This window comes from Girardinichthys multiradiatus, chromosome 4, assembly GCF_021462225.1.
Source record: "Girardinichthys multiradiatus isolate DD_20200921_A chromosome 4, DD_fGirMul_XY1, whole genome shotgun sequence".
Lineage (NCBI taxonomy): Eukaryota > Metazoa > Chordata > Actinopteri > Cyprinodontiformes > Goodeidae > Girardinichthys > Girardinichthys multiradiatus.
The window spans coordinates 27456761-27474119 of record NC_061797.1 but is presented as its reverse complement, the minus strand read 5'-3'; the positions used below and the strand labels follow the sequence as shown (position 1 = coordinate 27474119).

Sequence of the window (17359 nt, the reverse complement as noted above, 5' to 3'; positions counted from 1 at the left end):
CTCTGCTCTACTTCTGTTGCAGCATCACACCTTTAAAGGTTTCAGACGCCAGCACTTTGGACAGAAGGAGGGGCCCACCTTTGTGATCTGCCTATAATTCTTGAGCACAAATAGCACCCACACATGTACTGAAAAGAGGCAAGATTGCTTTGTCAATAACTAATGATTGCTCCTCTGCCTCTATGACTGTAAGGTCCCACAAGCTGCAGAGTGAGATAAGCTTCACATCCAGAGAAGCCCCTCTAATGACTGTTAGTTAGAAAATATCTGATGGATGGTTTTTAAATAGGGTTTTTTTCCATGTTTAAAATTTGGAAAATCAGTTTTCTTTTTTATGGTTTAGAAATAAAAAGTCAAAGTAAATATTTGATTTATTGCCAGGAACGTTAGCACGCTGTTAACTCTTTTCCTGGTGGACACAAGAGTCAGAGCAAGAGATTTTAGAGTATGCTGACACTTAATAGAAACATTAACAACAGTATATCAATTTTCTTTTTATTTGATGACCCAGCTCTAATTTATAGCCTTGTTTGAGACAGTTATAACTAAATCAAACAGATCCTCAACATCTGAAAAACAGGACAGTTTGGCAACAGATCATTTGTTCCTTTTAGATGAAGATTGTCTTGCTTCTTACTTGTTGGTGGTACACACTGACAGTGGTAAGTTACAATATCTGCATAAATGACTAAAGTGCTTTGGGGTCCTCAGACTTGTTAAAGCAGCATACAAGTGCAGGTCATCTACCATTACTTTCACCCATGTTAAAAAAAAAAAATACATGAAGCCTTTAAGGGACATTTGTCATTGATACCAAGCAGCTCCCATTTCTAATCAGACCAAACATTTTTTCCCAGAAGGGATCTACCAATTTTTAAACCAGGCACTAGGTTAGGACTTCTCAGTTGCTTCACTGTGACCCTTGATCTGGAAAATACAGGTCCTTCTCAAAATATTAGCATATTGTGATAAAGTTCATTATTTTCCATAATGTAATGATGAAAATTTAACATTCATATATTTTAGATTCATTGCACACTAACTGAAATATTTCAGGTCTTTTATTGTCTTAATACGGATGATTTTGGCATACAGCTCATGAAAACCCAAAATTCCTATCTCACAAAATTAGCATATTTCATCCGACCAATAAAAGAAAAGTGTTTTTAATACAAAAAACGTCAACCTTCAAATAATCATGTACAGTTATGCACTCAATACTTGGTCAGGAATCCTTTGGCAGAAATGACTGCTTCAATGCGGCGTGGCATGGAGGCAATCAGCCTGTGACACTGCTGAGGTCTTATGGAGGCCCAGGATGCTTCGATAGCGGCCTTTAGCTCATCCAGAGTGTTGGGTCTTGAGTCTCTCAACGTTCTCTTCACAATATCCCACAGATTCTCTATGGGGTTCAGGTCAGGAGAGTTGGCAGGCCAATTGAGCACAGTGATACCATGGTCAGTAAACCATTTACCAGTGGTTTTGGCACTGTGAGCAGGTGCCAGGTCGTGCTGAAAAATGAAATCTTCATCTCCATAAAGCTTTTCAGCAGATGGAAGCATGAAGTGCTCCAAAATCTCCTGATAGCTAGCTGCATTGACCCTGCCCTTGATAAAACAGTGGACAAACACCAGCAGCTGACACGGCACCCCAGACCATCACTGACTGTGGGTACTTGACACTGGACTTCTGGCATTTTGGCATTTCCTTCTCCCCAGTCTTCCTCCAAACTCTGGCACCTTGATTTCCAAATGACATGCAGAATTTGCTTTCATCCGAAAACAGTACTTTGGACCACTGAGCAACAGTCCAGTGCTGCTTCTCTGTAGCCCAGGTCAGGCGCTTCTGCTGCTGTTTCTGGTTCAAAAGTGGCTTGACCTAGGGAATGCGGCACCTGTAGCCCATTTCCTGCACACGCCTGTGCACGGTGGTTCTGGATGTTTCTACTCCAGACTCAGTCCACTGCTTCCGCAGGTCCCCCAAGGTCTGGAATCGGCCCCTCCTCCACAATCTTCCTCAGGGTCCGGTCACCTCTTCTCGTTGTGCAGCGTTTTCTGCCACACTTTTTCCTTCCCACAGACTTCCCACTGAGGTGCCTTGATACAGCACTCTGGGAACAGCCTATTTGTTCAGAAATTTCTTTCTGTGTCTTACCCTCTTGCTTGAGGGTGTCAATAGTGGCCTTCTGGACAGCAGTCAGGTCAGCAGTCTTACCCATGATTGGGGTTTTGAGTGATGAACCAGGCTGGGAGTTTTAAAGGCCTCAGGAATCTTTTGCAGGTGTTTAGAGTTAACTCGTTGATTCAGATGATTAGGTTCATAGCTCATTTAGAGACCCTTTTAATGATATGCTAATTTTGTGAGATAGGAATTTTGGGTTTTCATGAGCTGTATGCCAAAATCATCCGTATTAAGACAATAAAAGACCTGACATATTTCAGTTAGTGTGCAATGAATCTAAAATATATGAATGTTAAATTTTCATCATGACATTATTGAAAATAATGAACTTCATCACAATATGCTAATATTTTGAGAAGGACCTATATTTAGTTTTGACTGTTTTGCCATCTGATAGAGAAAATATTTTGCCTTTTACCAATTTGTCTCAACTTTCCATCTTTAGATTAATACATTTCTGCAGACACACCTTCAGCTGTGTGGTACAGTATTTTTAAAACCATACTAGCAGCAAAGTTGAAAGAATGGCAAGCAGAAATAAGGATATTGCAAGTCACCAGCTAAAAGTCAGTTTTGGGCATTCAGGCTCCTTTGGACTTTTGTCATATCTACAGACAAGTTATTGCTGCTGGTTGTAGCTTAGGTCCATAAACTATACCCAAACACCCCCCTCCACACAGCAGTGCAAGAACATAATAGATGGGTATTTTTAAACAAATTTAGGGTATAGATTCAGAACAAATAATTTCAAAGGCATACAGCAATTTTCTCATAGTAAAGTACCAGTCATTTTCTTTCACGGTTTTATTGTGCCAGGGTAATTGTGGTGCTTAGACTTTTGTTTCTGGACACTTTGCTCATTTCCTGGGAATAATTATCAAAGGGCCAAGAGTCAAAGTGTCACAAAGGACATCTGAGAAGGAGAAAAAAAAAAAAAAGTCACAGGAGACAATACTTGCAAATAGTTACATTTAAAAGTCATTGGAAATATTGCATTCTCAGTTGACTTGATCTGTAATGAACTCCAACTCTAAATGCATTTACCTTCAGGCATTCGTTTTGCACAAACACTTTTGCAACACTGACAAACCATATCAGTCCCATCCACATTCTTCCAGCTGAAAACAAAATATACATGACAAATGCAGTTTTAAGCATTTATGAGTCAGTTTAATATCTTGAACTACTGAATCACAAACAAAATCACAGAACCCATGGTCTTTGTTTGATATTCATCTACATTACTGTGCAAGCAATTGATTTTAGAATACAGAGTCACTGCTGACTTAACACAAGGACTATATCAATGGTTCTTACACTGCAGTACAAGTACCTCTAATGGGACTTAGAAATGTCAATATTAGTGTTTTGCTCCGTTTTAGACAGAAACCATCAACTACTGCTGGTGGCTACTTATGTGACCATTTTGTTGTTCCAAATTGGAATTTTTTATTATATATAAATAAAAGCCAAACAGAGCCATAAGATATGGTTTACCCATTTGTTTTTATATGACCAAAAGAGATGACAAAGTCCTGTTGCAGAATGCTTGTACAATGTCTATACAAATGTTACTTTTAAAACTTTGGATTTACTCAATATTTTGTTTTAAATGTTTGATAATTACTCAACTACATTGGCAGGCTCCAGCACAACTTGACAGGCCTAGTATATTATTCTCACATTTTAATCTGGCATTTTAGCAGCTACGCATAGTAAAATGAGCAGGACCCAGGCCCTTGAGGACCAAAGCTGGCCATCTTCCTTTCAGGACATGCCCAGTTTTACTCAAACCAATGTGAAATTTCTGCAGCTACACCAATCAAGAATTGAAAAACTTTGATCTAAACCTATTCTAAAATTGTAGGACTGCACATTTTTATCAGTAACAGGTTTTAAGTTATGAGATGACCACTTCAAGAATTTTTTTTAAGTAACATTTCTGCAAGTGTTTTAAAAAAAAAAAAAAAAAAAAGCTAGTGTATTGAAAGCAAAACTCACCTTGAATGCATGTAATTGCAGACTTTGCTTGTGGGGCTGCTCTTCCACAGCTGGCGTATAGCTTTAATTTTACAAGTTACATACATCTATACGGCAGAAAGCAAATGGTCCATAAAAACTCTTTACGTTGATGTCACTGTAAAAATAAAGTTCTTTAAGATGACTTACTGTGTTCCTTAAATCATTTTGAAATGAGAAAGCATCAAGTTGGAACTGAAGTGAACTGGGCTTTGATCTGGGTAGGAAGACTGAATGTACACCCCCGACTTTGGCATCAACAAAACAACTGAGGAGGAAAGAGTGCATTTCTATTGCCTGACAACATTTAAGCAAAGCCCCAAGCCATCTTGATAAACTGGGTTGGTCTTTACCCATAGTTTTCAATGAAGTAGTATCTGGGCACTGATGTGGAGTCAGGCATCAGAGTGGCAACGCATTGGTCAATAAAAAGTTCTCTTTGGACCAGACCAGTGTAAGTTGCCTCGAGGTGCAGCGGGTCACCAAGATAAAAGGTGTTGGAATACTTCTCACCTTGCCAGTCATCTGTTTACAGAAAAAAATAAATAAATAAAAAGGATCAGTTCCCACCCAGATATTAGGTACAGGCCATAAAAATGCAACACATACCCGTTTTCAGCTTTAAAGAAATAGAGCTTCCAAAAGGAAACTTTGATGAAATGGACAAAGTTGGGCGCTGCTGCTGAACAGCGCTGCTTACAGTGTGGGTCCTGAAACAAACAAAATCAAGAACAGAACCTCTTTTCTTTGCAAAAATACTGAAAATGACAGGCTACCTTTTATAATGGCAAGAAACTGGAACAACAACTTCAGCCATCCTTGTAATGCCAATGGAACCGATGGGTGGAGAGAGTATCAAGTTGTTTGAGTAGATCAAATCATCTGAAGATACCTAGCAATAAAGAGAAAAAGATCACCAAAACTACCATTTTCTTTTAGATAACCAACCATGACCCCGAAGTGTGCCCAGCTTACCGTTAACTTAAATCCACAGTCCTGCAGCTCAGCTTCTATAACATATTTTCCACCACCAGTGTCAATAGCTTGACACCGTTTGTTCTTCCAGTACTTGGCATCGCCCAAAAAGAGGTCCTGTGGTGACACTAGACGGCCATTGTTGTAGAAGTCAGGCAGGATGAAAATGATCATAGAAACCTCAGTGCACTGTACACGGACAGTAGGTTTTTCACTGTGATTTGGTCTGTTGTCTCCCAAATTGACAGATTTATATTCCCTTCCTTCAGCATCAATCATTGGACCTTCTTTTAGAGCTCTGATGGCATCTGAGACTCTAAAAGTTAAGGACATCAGCAGCAAAGACACAGAATGACCTGCTAACCCCATTGTGTTCTTGGACTATGACAAAACAGCCCAGGAGAGCCTTCAGCTGGATCCACACAAGAAGAAAAACATATTTAAACTAAAGCTGGGTTTTACCTTGTTTCTCAGAGCCATTCCCAACATCCAAATCACCTGGAAAGGACACCTGAAAGCAATCAGTCATCAGCTGATAGAGGAGAAGAAAAGGATTTATCAAGAGAAGTTCATCAGTATCAGCAATGAAATAAAAATATAAAATTGTTGGTGGAGTCATTTATTTATTAGGTGCAAAAACGTTTTGATTCTGAGTATGCTCATCAACATGATTTTTAATGAAAAGGAAAATGCTCAGAAACTGAATTTGCTTTAAGAATGATATTGTTATGAAGATTTAATATATTCTATTTAAAAAATATTGCTCAATTGAATAATATGAACTGAAGGTGAGCGGCTCTTAGAAGTCAAACTTTACTTTAAAGCAGGGTCTGGAAAGTTTGATCCAAAAACTCTTCTACTTGTGATTCCCTGTAGCAGCATGGTTTAATGTTGGGTTTTATACTGTATCTGCACAAGATTAAATAAGTAACTTTTCTTTACTTCCCTTCATTATGCCAATGCTATGTACCTTTTTCCTGTGTTTTTGTTATTTGTTTTCATCATGTAAAGCACTTTGAATTGTGTTGTTGCTAAAATGTGCTATACAAATAAACTCGTTTTGCTTTGTCATATAACAGAGTGACCATGATCTGTTATATAATAATGTTATGTCCAAATGGTGTATGTTTTACCTTATTCTGGGATACTGGGAAGAAAACTAGTATAAATTCTCTACTCAGTACAAAATTACTAATTTGGGCACTGTGAAATTTATCAGCAAGCGTAAACTGTAAAACATGCATGGTTAATAAAAATTTTTTTTTTACAAATAAATTATTTTGTGGATGCAAACAGATGATGTTTAAAGAAACACTGCTGAAAACATACAGGACAAAAAACTAAACGAACGAATAAAGCTGTTTGTTGTAAAGCAGGTTGCCACAGATCCATCCACTAGGTGGCAGAAATACAGCTTTTACCATAGAGGTTTCTACGAGACTTTAAAGAAGAAGAAACAATCCGTCATTTTCCGGGGACATGACTTACTGACTGGTGTGGGGTTATCTCAAAGTCTCAAAAGTGACTATTCTTTATGCACAATGTTGGCCTGTACGCGTCTCTGCAGCCGCACTATATTCAGCGCTTTTCGCACCAGCCCGGTACACAACATTTAGAGGTGTTTGGTTTGCATTTAATTCCTGCTGGAGCTTTCTGCAGTATCTCCTGTTCTGTGCCCCCTCCTCAGGTAGCTGCTGTCGGTCAGCTGCAGAGAGGCTTGTCGACACAAACAGACGGAGAGGAGCGCATCGCAAGCATACTGAAGGAGAAGTTCCCTCTGGCCTCCAAGCTCAAAGTGGTGGATATATCAGGTAGACTTGCATCCACCTATGGACTGTTTGAACTATATTGTCGTCTACCCTGTACATGGTGTTTAGGGTGAAAGTTTGATTTATTTCCGGTCTTAAGTTTCTTTGTTTTGTCGTTTAGTATCCAACATTGTTTACTTCTGGTGCTCTATGCATCTAATCTAGACATCTGAAGTTGACGTCTTGTAAAAATAAGGAAAATATAATTTAAGTGGTTTCTTAGATCTAAGTATGGAAAAAGAATATAAAAAAATGTTTATTTGAAGACTTTGTTTCCTGTCCAGCTATGAACATAGTGGGTATTTTAATTTTCAAAACCAATCAAACTGCTTTTATGTTGGTTTTGCATAAAAGCAGACATGCAGCCATCTGTGTATGTGTTTGTCTGTCTGTCTGTCCATCCATTCACCCAGCCATCTGTCATTACATTCATTCACCCTTCATTCAATTCAGTAATACATCTGAAAGTCCGTCTTAGGTTCCAGAAGTTGCTACAACTACCCAACTTTTTTTTTCTGTATAAAAAATGCACATTCATCCATCTGTTCATCTCTACCCATCCTTCCACCCATACATCAATCCATCCATCCATTCATTGATACATCCGTCCTTCAATCTGTTAATCCAGGAAGTTGTTTCTGATGCTCCATCCATCGAAACATCTTTCTGTCCATCCAAGAATTTGCCCCAACCAATCTGGTTCATCCATGCAGGGTTGCAGGATGGGCTGGACCTATCTACAGCGATCATTGGGTTAGAGATAGGGAGAATGCTTTTTTAAGTTTTTATATATATATATATATATATATATATATATATATATATATATATATATATATATATATATATATGGTGCCCATCCATCTATTAATTTTGTTGGATCCATGTCTAAGACTGAGAGCTTAAATTAATAGTGGATTCCTATATTTGGACAGTAATTTTGGACCAAATGGGTTGGAAATTGCAGTTTGACACAGCGTATAATTTTAAGACCAATAAACATATTAGCAATCCTCACAACACAATTGGAAAAGCCCAAACAGAGTGACAGGTTTAGAGTTATTTTTTATACTGATGTCGCAAAAAACTTTAAACCTAATTATTTGGTATCAGTGTAGAGGGTGGAAAAAAACCTTTCCAATGGTACCTGTGTCATGTGAGTATTAAGTATTTCAATTTTGTACTTTTACCATCCTGCAAAACCAAAGAACTTTAGTGACGAATGTTTTAGTGATCGTGACTTTTATTTTTGTCCTGTTAACAAAAGCAGGCAATTGTCAGAAAGGTTTTCAAATATACAATAAGAATATCACAGGTACACATGATATTTATGCAAGAGATATTTATTTAGAGGTTTGTAAATAAGCAATTAGTTTTTTAATTAAATAATGTAATGCTTATTAGCCAAGACCTGCTTTGTTTCCAGGACAACCCGACTGCAGTTCAGGACATCAGACTTGGGCCCTGTCCCAATACCCGCACTTCCACCCTTGTGTCCCTGAATTGCGCGTTCCCGTTGATGGGTTCGAGTGCGTAGTGTGTCCCATTTCTCCAGAGTTGTCCTTGGCCCCGCCCCCTTTGTGCCCCACATCCACCCTTCGGTGAAGCCCGCATCTAAGCGGATTTCGCCGAAGTATATTACCCATAATTCACTGCTGCAGATGACGTTCTGAGCAAAAACCAATCACAACCGTCAACGTAACCAGCCATCAAATCAGAATAATAAGAACTGTAAATTTTAGACAGCAAGCCGACACATATTTTTTATTACTGGTTTTCCAGGCTCAACATTGTAAGAAACCACTGGGTTCAGAGTGAGTCTGGGCAGTCAGTAGGTCATAACACTGAAGTTACCTTTCAAACAAACATTGGCGCGGCGAGAGTCTGGGGTATAAACCTACGTCACTTCCTGCACTTTCTTCTCCTCAAAACAATTGCTTGTTGCAATTTTAAATAGTTTTTTAGCAGCAAGACTGTGAAAACAGCGCTGGTTCCCGCCCTTTTTGATGTTGCAGTTAAGGTGCAGGGGTGCAAGTCGATGACGTAACCCCTACTGTCCCAGTTCTCCAATTTTGCACGCTTGTAACATGTGCACTTCAGCCCTTACATGCACTTGTACAAAGTACACACTTCATAGAGGGGCGTAGGATGTAGTGTGGGTATTGGGACAGGGCCTTGTATTATTTGATTAGATTTTTCAGTCTTGCAAAAAAAGTTTATTGAATCCAGCAAGTCCTCAGAGATTTGCCCGAAACTGAAGCTTTTTATCTTAATTAAAATTATATAACACCTGAAGTTCCTTGTAAACATAGCAGCTGATGAGATCTGATCAGGTCCTAATTTTTACCCGAGCTCACCCTGTTCACGTTTACATGTTATGTATCAAAATTATCATTGGTGCTAATCGGTTACAATAATGGATATCTTTTAGAAGATACCTTATCAATTTGTACATTATTCAGTACATTATTATATATGGCGGCATCAAGGTGTAGCAGCTCGGCAGATGCTACTGCTTCTTCCTTCCAAAAAACATCTAGGAAGTCGCCTGATAATTCTGCTCTACCTGGACATGGGAATATAAAGCCTTTCTTTCCAAAAAACACCAAAGTTCAACATCTGCTTCGTACACTGAATATATTGTTGTACGTATTGGCAATCATCAGCACGCAAATGTTTGGTAGCTGGCTAAAAACGTGGGAACGCTCGGCTCCATTTCCTACTGATGAATACGCTACACCAATGTCACATGCCATCCCGTTTGATACTTGGAGTCAGTACGTTCTGTTTAATCATGTTTTGGATCAAAGAAAAGCGATTGTCCTGTACACACATTGTCAGTGTGGACAGAGGATGCCGCTGACACGTAATACATCAAAACGGGGAAGTGTAATTTTTTTCTGCATTTTTTCCTTACTTTGTGGAGACGTACAAGTAAACCTCGGACCCCTAGCTCCACTGAAACAACATTAGGTAGGCATCGCTATGCCACCTTCATCACCTGATGCCTTTTCACCAGGAACACAAGGTAGCATTAAGACAAACAGTTTGGCCAAATCACAAACAAATTGGTCCTTCCTGCGATCTGCAACCGCTCTACAGACTATTGTGACTCTAAAACAAAAAGAGACAAAATTATTTCAAACGGTAAATCACGCCCGCATCCTGTGGCATCCTAATACCAAACCGAAGGGGATCTTCGGAGGACACATAAACACACGGAGCGTCATATCTAAGACTGAACAAATTGAGCATTTACCAACAGACTCAAATGTGGACTATCTTTGCCTCACAGAAACATGGCTACGTTCCACAACTCCGTTATCTGTGTTTACCGTTCCTGGATATAAAATATATAGAGGGGGTTGATAAATGTGAAAGAGAATATCCAAAGTAATGAAACTGATATAAAAACGATGTATTAGAATGTGTAGGAGCTAAAATTACACTTTCTCGTGAAATGTAATTTGTTGTAATTCCCATCTATCGCCCCCCAAACGCCACAAATCCATTTTATTCAGAGTTATTTAAAATGTTTGAAGGAAAAGAGGTCTTATGGGCGATTTTAACGTAAATTGACTTGACAAAATGTGCAAGAAAAATCTCGACGACATTGTGAAATCACTACAAATGAGACAAATAATAAATAAACCAACAAGAATAACAAAAACTACTCAAACACTTATAGACCTTGTCTTTACAAACAAACCAGAAAGAATAGGGAAAACATATAATTTAGTAACAGGATTATCCGACCATAATTTCACACTAAGTGCAAGAAAGTTAAATAAAAACAGATTTAGGGACCATAATCAACCAAAAAAGAACCAAGAGATATCATTTATCTCAAAGAAGGATTTATCTCTTGGAAAATGACATACAACAAATTAACTGGAATAAAATAATAGAAAATCCATCCAAAAAAAATAAAACTTAAAAAACAGAGTTTACCAAGGTTTAATGCTGCACTCTGGGAATGAATGAAGAAAAGAGGTGCCTCACTAAAAACGTTTATCAAAACCAGATTAACAACTGATTATTCGATATATCGAAGTTTGAGAAATAAGGTCATAACATTGCTTAGAAAAACAAAGGCAAACTTTTTCCTCAACTTAATTAAAGATGCAAAAGGAAATAGTAAATTGTTATGGAAAAATATTGATAAATTACTTAGAAAAGAGAAAAACACCAGCTATGACATACATTTCAAAATAAATGACAATATTGAAAATGATACTAAAATGTTAGCAATATATTTTAATGAATATTTTATTAATTCTGTTGAGAGGCTAGCCCAGTTGTTCCCAACACATTGCTCTTCCCACTCATTATTCTGTGATACATCAACCTTTAGTCTGACACCTGCTAACGACGCAAAGGTGGAAAAGATTATTGGGCAACTTAATAATAGCATAGCTAAAGACCTGCATATGTTGGATAGTGTGTTTCTAAAAACCCATGCAGAAAGTCTGATCCCAGTCTTGACAAAAAATAATAAATTGGTCCATTAGAGATGGTATATTTCCTGATGCATTAAAAACCAGACAATAAACTGGATAACATCATACCTGAGTGGCAGAAAACAATGTGTTCGAGTAAATCACACACTGTCCACCCTTAAAAATTGCACCATGGGAGTCCCACAGGGCTCTGTATTAGGGCCACTGTTTTTTAGTTTATACATCAACCATCTCCCTTGGTATGTGACATCAACACCGTCGTGTATGTGGACGACACTGTTCTGTTCGCTCATGGAAAAAATATGAGTGAAGTGGCTGAAAGATTAACAGGGGAATTGAAAAAAGTTTCTGCCTGGCTAAAAAGTTGTTGTCTCACCTTAAATGTAGAAAAGACTGTTGCAATGTATTTTACAAATAGACATAAATCTTTAGATTATCCAGACATTTATATAAATGGGGAAAAAATAATAAATGTTAACAGCTTCACTTATTTAGTTTTTACTCTGGATCAAACCTTGACTTTTAAAAATCATGTAAAAAATATTGTGCAACTCTTTAAAATTTACTCTGGCAAATTTTAGGTTCATCTGAGGATCCCTTACCATTGAAGCATCACCTCTTCAATCAACCTTCAAAAGTGCAATAAAAATTCATAACAAGAAATGTAGACAGTATCACCACTGTCATATTCTTTCAAAATACAATTTTTAAAATTTTAATAACCTTATTATGCATGCAAACATTTGCTTACTTTTTAAAATTATTCATAGTATTAGTGCTCCTCCTCTAAGAAGGTATGTCACACTGAGCTCAGAAAAAACAACTAGAGTAACAAGGGCAACCTCTAGAGGAGAGTGCAGCAATCCAAAATGTAAGACATCTTTTGCTAAATCTGCCTTCTCTGTTGTTGCCATGAGTCAGTGGAATACATTACCAACTGAGATTATAACATGTACAAGTTTCTTAATGTTTGCACATTTGACAAAGAAATGGCTTTTATCAAAGCAGGTTTGCACTCATTCGTGATGAATGTGTGTAAATAGAAGTATAGTTGGTTCTTTTGGAAAGTATGTGAGTGTGAAAGTGTATGTGTGGTAGGTATGTTTATTGTATAGGTGCAAGTGTGTGATAGAGAAATGATAAATCCCTGGAAGTCTTTAATAACTGGTGTAACTGAGGGGCGAGGTCTGTTACGATTGTGTTGTATGATTAACAACCTGTCAAGGGACTGCAGGTGGAAATTAGCATATTTTGCTATAACCTGGCACCATGCATATTTCCTATTTTTAGGTCAATGTATTGTTGTGCACTGTCCCTGTACAAATAAAAAAACAATCAACAATCAATTCTTATTATTCTTTAAAAGATAATCAGTGGTTTGAAACAAGAAGGTCCCACTCTTTGCAGATGATGATGTTGTTTTTGTTATCCTGCTCTGTGTCTAGGTGGCTGTGGGGCCATGTATGAGGTCCATATAGAATCCAGTGAGTTCAAAGGAAAAAGAACCATTCAGCAGCACCAGCTAGTCAACCAAGTAAGTTTATAGCCCAGCATATCAACTATGGGCGCATCAAGATAATTCAATTCAGTTTTATTTATATAGCGCCAATTCACAACACATGTTGTCTCAAGGCACTTCACAACAGTCAGGTACATACATTCCAATTAATCCTAACAATTGAACAGTGCAGTCGGAGTTAGCTTTTTATTCAAATTGGATAAAAAGTTTTTCTATCTAAGGAAACCCAGCAGATTGCATCCAGTCAGTGACTTGTAGCATTCCCTCCTCCCGGATGAGCATGTAGAGACCGTGGACAGTGACTGGCGTCGACTTTGCAGCAATCCCTCATACTGAGCATGCATGCAGCGAAAGCGGAGAGGAAAAACTCCCTTTTAACAGGAAGAAACCTCCAGCAGAACCAGGCTCAGTGTGAGCGGCCATCAGCCACGACCGACTGGGGGTTAGAGAGAACAGAGCAGAGACACAAAGAGAACAAAGAAGCACTGATCCAGGAGTACTTTCTATGGGAAGGAAAAGTAAATGTTGATGGATGTAGCTCCTTTAGTCGTTTCATCTGGAAAGAAAGAACAGATGAACTCTGAGCCAGTTTTCAAGGTTAGAGTCTGAAAGAGAGCACACAGAGTTTGTTACAGTTAAGCTCAGTCAATTTCCATGTCTAGGAGAGAGAAAGGGTTAAACACTAAAAGACAGGGCTATGTGGATCATCGGTAGAGGGTGAGCATTAAGTTGTTGCCAGCAGAAGCTCGGACGATTCCCCTCTCCAGAAAGGTGTCACAGGTAGACACAGAGCCAGGCCAGGTGTAGCTTCTAGGAAGAGAATAGAGAGAACAAGGTTAAAAGCTGAAATAACAGCAAATAATGCAATGCAATTATGACAAATCCAAAACTGCACAGAAAAAGGCACTGGGTGAGATCGAACCTGCATCATTCCTTTTGACTTTACAGTGTGCAAAGGAGAATAATGGGGTTGAAATAATCAGTTAAGATTGTCATGCCTAAAGAAATTTTCCATGGAATATCTGTTAAGGGCTTATTATAGTATCAAACTTGCAAAAGCTTCTCAATTTGCACCCTTGTCTAACTATGGTCCATATGTTCTTAATCATGTCTGTTAGCTGTCAATGATTATTCTTACATTTTGGCAAAATAGTAGGTCTAAACATATTTTCAGGTTTTCGTGATCAAAATTCCATTCACTAACTTTTATCTTCTTTCCTCCACAGGCCCTGAAGGAGGAGATCCAAGGCATGCATGGCCTACGAATATTCACCGATATCCCAAAATAGTAAAAAAGAAAGAAATGACCTTCCACTCCTGGTTCACAACGCGTTTTGCTTTGTCACCTAATAAGACCCTGCAGACTCATGAAGCAGCAAATGTCTTTAAACCAAACAGTTAAAGTGTCATCAGCAGAGATGTAGTTACAACACGTTCACGGAGTAAAATGTGAAATACATGAACAGTAAGATAGTACTAAGGTTGTTTTTTTGTTTTTTGTTAAAGAATGTGATATATTGTACTTGAGATTTAAAAAGAGTGACGGCTGTAATACGCACAAAATGACTTGGAAAATGTTAGGTCATGATCATCATTGTTGAGGGTCCCTCAAGGTTGTCAGTGATGCTAGTGTTAGTCATCATGAGTACCTGAAATCAACTACAAACCCTTGCTTTAAAATAGTTTTCCTGCAATGTGATCACAATGTATGTACAGTTCCAATAAAGCTGATTTATTTTAAAATGTTTTATAACAATGGGTTGTCCACAAACCTTGTGCTTATGTTCCAAATGGAAGTTGTAATAAAAAGCAACAGCTTTACATGACGAGTGAATAGTATTTTTTAAACATATAAGACCACTGGTACTATAAATATTATTGGTGTTACTATATTTTTCCACTTTGACAGCAGTAGAACAAAAGGCTGAACCAAAATGAACTAATTTCTTGCAAAAGGTGGCTCATGCAAATCAGCCAATGTGATGCAAGTTGTATGCATTTATTGATGAATGAGACACCATTATAAATTTGAGGGTCTGTGCAGAATTAGGGTAAGACTCATAAATATTCTGTGATTCACACAAGTGGGTGATTTTGGACACCTTTCTCTTTACATTCAGCTAAAGTAAGTTTATGATGATGTTTTTGATAGAAATTCTTGCCACAGAGCAAAAAATACAGAAACTTTATTTTTGAGGAAGGCTTTTTAGTAAAGCAAGAGATTCCCTCTTGCTCTCGGTGGAAGACACACGCGTTTTCTCTCCCTCCCTCTCTGCTGATCCCTGCTTCTGCTTTTGTCTGTATTTTTCTCAGAACCTCGCTTTACATATCCTCCAAACTTTTAAATTATGGATTTGGTCAGCTGGACTCTCAACGTTATTGATAATTTTTTTTCTTTTCAATGGGAAGACAGGGTAAAGGAGACCCTCTTGTCCAGACGGGACGTTCTTCTCTGGATACACAATGGATTCTTGGCAGCAGTGGAAGATTGTGTACCTGACTACAATGTCAGTCGAGGACATAGAAAATGTGTACATATTTGGACTTTTGATAACAGGATTTCTGCTTTTTGGAGTTGGTGGTTACCTGGCTTATCGAGTGATTCGCAAAACGTGGGCAGCTGTTCAAAGCATCCCAAAGCTTCCTGCGATGTTAGATGGAGTCTGTAGAGCGATCAACACTTAGACTGAAATGTTAAGAGAGCAGAATCGCAAGCTGGACACGATTCTTGAACAGAATCGCAGCCTGGCAGCGGTTGGACTCAGAGGTTAAAGGATATAATCTTGGAGAAGTTGTATGCCCGAGATCTGCGGAAAGTACCAGAAATTTGACAATTTGGATTCGCAATTGAGATATATCAGTAAATCTCTTAAGGTAGTTGGAAATTCACAACTGCCTGAACCGCAACATTTATTGTTTTTCTAAATCCCCAATGTGGCCATGGCGACTTCTGCTAACTGGTTATCGACAAAATATCTCCTGGATGTTATATAAACACGACGCTCTTCCCCAGCACTCCCCTACCAGCTGTGTGCTGATAGGACTATGCAGCCGATTGATAAAACTTCCACCTCTCTTCTCAAGGACAATGGCCCTTCTATCAGTGGTGACCATCTAATTCTTGCAAACAGACTCAGACTTATATATATTCTCACCCTCAAGATTGCACCGTACCCTTGATAAATCTTTACTTATGTGTGTTGCTTACCCCTGCTGAGGTTTTTTGTACTATTTCAGACTATTCTGCTCAGAATAGAGTCTGAAATATGATTTTGTTTCCTCCTATTTTACTTTACCTAAATTTGGGATTTCATTACTTTTCATAGATTTTCAGATTTCTCAGACGGATTACCAGCAAAAGCCAATTATTATTAGTATTTCATTACTTTTTCATTGATTGTTAGTTTTATCAGAAGGATTACCAGTGAAAACCAAATATTATTAGTAATTTGGACTTTAGCTGCTCTTACACCAATGACCCAGCTTTCTCAATTAGACTACAATGGACTGTTATTACTTAGTTCAACTTCAGTACCAGTAAAAACAATATATCATTAGAACCTGAAAATGTGGATTAAAGCTGTTTTGTACCAGTGACTCAGCTTCCCTAGTTAGAATTCAGTGGAATGATGAGACTATTAGATTTCTCAGAAGGATTAATAGATTTTTAGATTTCTTAGAAGGATTGTAGTATCATTTGATTTGTTTTTCTGTGTCTGTGTTTATTTTCTTTGTGATTGTATTGTAATTGTATGTACAGCCCTTTGAGTGTCTCGTTACTGAAAAGCGCTAAATAAATAAACTTACCTTACTTTACCTTACTTTCAAGAATGCTATTTTATTTCAGGGTGGGAGGTTTGACAAGATTAGATCATGAAGGATTAGATGACAATGTGGCAAAGTGGAGAGATCATATTGTTTGTACTGCACATTCTATATGTTGCTGTTCTTTCTTCTTAATATAAATATCAGTTTTATTTTCTTTGTTTTCCTTCAGCTTTATTAACAATTATTTGTGGAGAAAGAAATACATTTTAAAATATTTAAAAATGTTGTGTGGCTAAAATTACCTGTTAGATGTTCTTATTTAGCTAGGTTTCTATATAGTGGGATTGTAAAGAAATTCGTTGTGGTTTTACTGTTACAAAAAAAAATGATATTGTACTTTTGACATATTCTCCACCACTCTTCAGTTATGTCCATTCCCTTTAAGCTGTCAAATAAAAGACTTGAGCAGCAATAAATTACTTACTTGTTTTGGAAGATCCTACCATTATTCCCTGTGACAGGTGGATCCCTTAGGTTTTCTGCTTGATCTGAAACAAACACAATAAGGTTTCTTAATACTTTTAAGGACTTTACAAATCTAAGACTAAATATCCAACTATTACAAGAAC

The 17359-nt window shown here is 37.8% G+C and overlaps 2 protein-coding genes across 2 annotated transcripts; one reads left to right on the top strand and one right to left on the bottom strand.

Moving 5' to 3' along the window:
- Positions 1-2970: 2970 nt before the first annotated feature.
- LOC124867258 (zona pellucida sperm-binding protein 3-like) lies at positions 2971-5618 on the bottom strand. The gene is made up of 8 exons (XM_047363618.1): positions 5176-5618; positions 4977-5092; positions 4810-4910; positions 4554-4725; positions 4351-4468; positions 4183-4268; positions 3226-3299; positions 2971-3094 (listed from the first exon to the last, which is right to left on the bottom strand). Exons 1-8 carry the CDS (start codon positions 5542-5544, stop codon positions 3039-3041), a joined length of 1092 nt encoding a protein of 363 aa, XP_047219574.1. The 5' UTR covers positions 5545-5618; the 3' UTR covers positions 2971-3038.
- Positions 5619-6617: 999 nt separating this feature from the next.
- bola3 (bolA family member 3) lies at positions 6618-14783 on the top strand. The gene is made up of 4 exons (XM_047362584.1): positions 6618-6776; positions 6863-6986; positions 12889-12977; positions 14189-14783. Exons 1-4 carry the CDS (start codon positions 6717-6719, stop codon positions 14249-14251), a joined length of 336 nt encoding a protein of 111 aa, XP_047218540.1. The 5' UTR covers positions 6618-6716; the 3' UTR covers positions 14252-14783.
- The last annotated feature ends 2576 nt before the right edge of the window (positions 14784-17359 follow it).

Bases quoted from the DNA above. Each gene is read 5' to 3' on its own strand.
- bola3 (XM_047362584.1), top strand. From the start codon at position 6,717: ATGTTGGCCTGTACGCGTCTCTGCAGCCGCACTATATTCAGCGCTTTT. The intron at 6,777-6,862 runs GTACACAACATT...CCCCCTCCTCAG, and splicing joins GCGCTTTTCGCACCAGCCCG to GTAGCTGCTGTCGGTCAGCT. The intron at 6,987-12,888 runs GTAGACTTGCAT...CTCTGTGTCTAG, and splicing joins CAAAGTGGTGGATATATCAG to GTGGCTGTGGGGCCATGTAT.
- LOC124867258 (XM_047363618.1), bottom strand. From the start codon at position 5,544: ATGGGGTTAGCAGGTCATTCTGTGTCTTTGCTGCTGATGTCCTTAACT. The intron at 4,269-4,350 runs GTAAGTCATCTT...TCTGCCGTATAG, and splicing joins AAAATGATTTAAGGAACACA to ATGTATGTAACTTGTAAAAT. The intron at 3,095-3,225 runs GTAAATGCATTT...TCTCCTTCTCAG, and splicing joins TGCAAAACGAATGCCTGAAG to ATGTCCTTTGTGACACTTTG.